At 41.9% G+C, this 2626-nt stretch overlaps 1 protein-coding gene across 1 annotated transcript; it reads right to left on the bottom strand.

The window, feature by feature from the left end:
- Positions 1-1079, bottom strand: LOC101658548 (olfactory receptor 51I1). The gene has a single exon (XM_004717085.2). The coding sequence runs from the start codon at positions 943-945 to the stop codon at positions 1-3; it is 945 nt and encodes a 314-aa protein (XP_004717142.1). The 5' UTR covers positions 946-1079.
- Positions 1080-2626: the final 1547 nt, after the last annotated feature.

The raw sequence follows: 2626 nt of genomic DNA, 5'->3' as shown, positions 1-2626 counted from the left end.
TCAGTTGTGGGATTTCTGGAAAATCTTGAGGATCCCCCTACGAATCTCCTTTGTCTTCACACTGTAGATGATAGGGTTGAGCATAGGAGGTACAAACAGGTATACATTGGACATCATGACGTGGACAACAGGTGGAGCACTTTTCCAAAAGCGGTGGATCATGGAGACAGCAATAGTGGGTACATAAAAGGCCAACACCGCACAAATATGTGACATGCAGGTATTAAGCGCCTTGAATCTCTGTTCCCGAGATGCAATGGCTAGCACAGCTTTCAGTATCAGTGCATAGGAGAGCAAGATGAAAGTTGAGTCAATTCCATAGGTGAAAATGACCACAAAGAGTCCATAAATGTTGTTTACATGTATGTCTCCGCATGCCACTTTCATGAGATCTGGATGGAGGCAGTATGAATGATGCAAGGTATTGCCCTTGCAGAAGGGCAGGCGTTTCACCAGAAAGGGAAAAGGAAGGAGGGTGATAAAACTCTTGGCCAGAATACCCAGGCCCATGGCCAAGATACGGCCGTTGGTGAGCACTGTGGAATAGTGTAGTGGGTCACAGATAGCCACAAACCGATCAAAGCTCATGGCCAGCAGTATGCCTGACTCCATGAAAGAAAAGGTGTGGATAAAAAACATCTGGACCAGGCAGGCATCAAAACCAATGTGGCGGTAGTTGAAGCAGAAGGTGGCGAGTACAGTAGGAAGTGTAGAGAAGGATACTCCCAGGTCATTGAGAGAGAGCATAGAGAGGAAGTAGTACATGGGCTGGTGCAGAGCAGGCTCCCGAGCCACCAGGGCAAGAATGCTGAGGTTGCCTACGATGGAGATCAGGTAGAGGATGCAGAAAATCAGCGAAACCCATGCTTGGCCTGTCTGCATCCCAGGAATGCCTGTGAGTTGGAGCGTAGCTGGCTGGAAGGGAGTACCATTGAAGCCCCACATGGTAGACAGGTGAGTAAATACAGATTGGGTATGAGCCCAGAGTGTGTGTTGGGGGCGGTCTTCACTTTGTTTCTTTGAGGTAGCCTGTCTCCAACACAAAAGGCCAGAGAATGAAAGTGTTTGTTTGTGTCCCTGCCTAGGAGCTCTTTCAGAATTGCAACTACGTTTTACTCATCTCTGTCCTGCCAGTAGCCAGTGCACTGTTTCACCCACCAGGAAATTCCATGAAGGTCTGATGATAGTGAATACCCATAACATGGCAAGGACAATATAGAAGCAAACAGTACCTAAATTTCCTGAACCTCACCTTAAGCTGCAGCATCCTGGTAATTCCACATCTCACCCAGAAGCATTATTCTTGGGTGTGGGGGGAAAATAGAAACTTGGATAGTCAGTGAAGATAAAACAGTCCATGCTTTGGGGAATCTCTTTGTTGATGGTACAGGTGGAACTTTGCAACTATAGTTACAAAATTACAGCACCAAGAATCTTTAACCAGACTCCACCTCAGGCCCTAATTCCATGGTCATCTCTGAACTTTACATCATCTAATCCTCTGAAATCTTTTTTCCCTTTTTTCTCCCACTTTCTGACCATTACCTTTTCCCATCTTCTTATTTTTATGCACTTGTTCTCATATGTCTGTAAATTTCTCTATTTTTCCCTGTTCTGTGTGTCTGTTCACTCGTCCTTTCCCACTCTCTTGCCTTAACTTACTTCCCACTAAAACCAATTAATCATCACTTTCTCTTTACTTCTCTTTCACATTCACATCATAAACTCCAATCATTGATAATGTTTCAAATCTAAATGGGTGTGCAGCTGAAAAAACAACAGCAACAACAAAGAATCAAGTATTTTAAGGGAGATACTGATTACTTGCTACTAACTAAAAACCCTTTATTCATTTTAATCCCTCTGATATCTCAGGAGATGATTGTGGGTGGTGCAGTGGCTAAGCAACCAGCTGTTAACCAAAAGGTCAATGGTTTGAACCAATCAACTGTTGGAGGGGAAGAATGTGGCAATCTGTTTTGGTAATGATGATAGCTCTGGACACTATATAGGGTTCTTCTATCCTGTCCTATAAGGTCACTCACTCAATGACAATGCATGATGTGAGAGAGCTTCAAAACGGTCATGGATAAATTTCATCTCATTCCATGTGTCCCATAAAATTTCTGAAGTCCATCATATCTGAGAAAGACTTGTTTACTCTTCTCCAAAGGTACAAGCTACACTTCAAGATGTTTCTCTTGCCTCCTCTCTAAGAGACCTTTTCCATTAATTCATTATATTTTATTTTCAATCTCTCCCTTTCTTGTTCTTTTCCTTTTCCGTAAGCCAATAAGCATGTGTATTATTAAAATAAAACAGCACAACAACCCCCAAACTTTTATCTAATGACACTTTACTTACCTGCTGTTCTCTATCTTCTTGAAGCACTCTTACCCTATGCCACAGGGGTGTTTATAGTTTATCTGCTTATGTGTCAGATAAAATTGTTTTTTTTTTTTTTTTTTTACGGTTCCAATTGTTTATTAGAATCACCCAGTGTTTGAGATAGGGACTTTCAGCTTTTCTTTTTTATTTTTTTTAATCAATTTATTGGGGCTCATACAATTCATCACAATACATAGATCAACTGTGTAAAGCACATCTATACATTTGTTGCCCTCAT

The sequence above is a fragment of the Echinops telfairi genome, unplaced genomic scaffold (genome assembly GCF_000313985.2).
Source record: "Echinops telfairi isolate 266 unplaced genomic scaffold, ASM31398v2 ScPeMD7_41;HRSCAF=154, whole genome shotgun sequence".
Classification (NCBI taxonomy): domain Eukaryota; kingdom Metazoa; phylum Chordata; class Mammalia; order Afrosoricida; family Tenrecidae; genus Echinops; species Echinops telfairi.
This window is presented reverse-complemented; position numbering and strand designations above follow the sequence as displayed.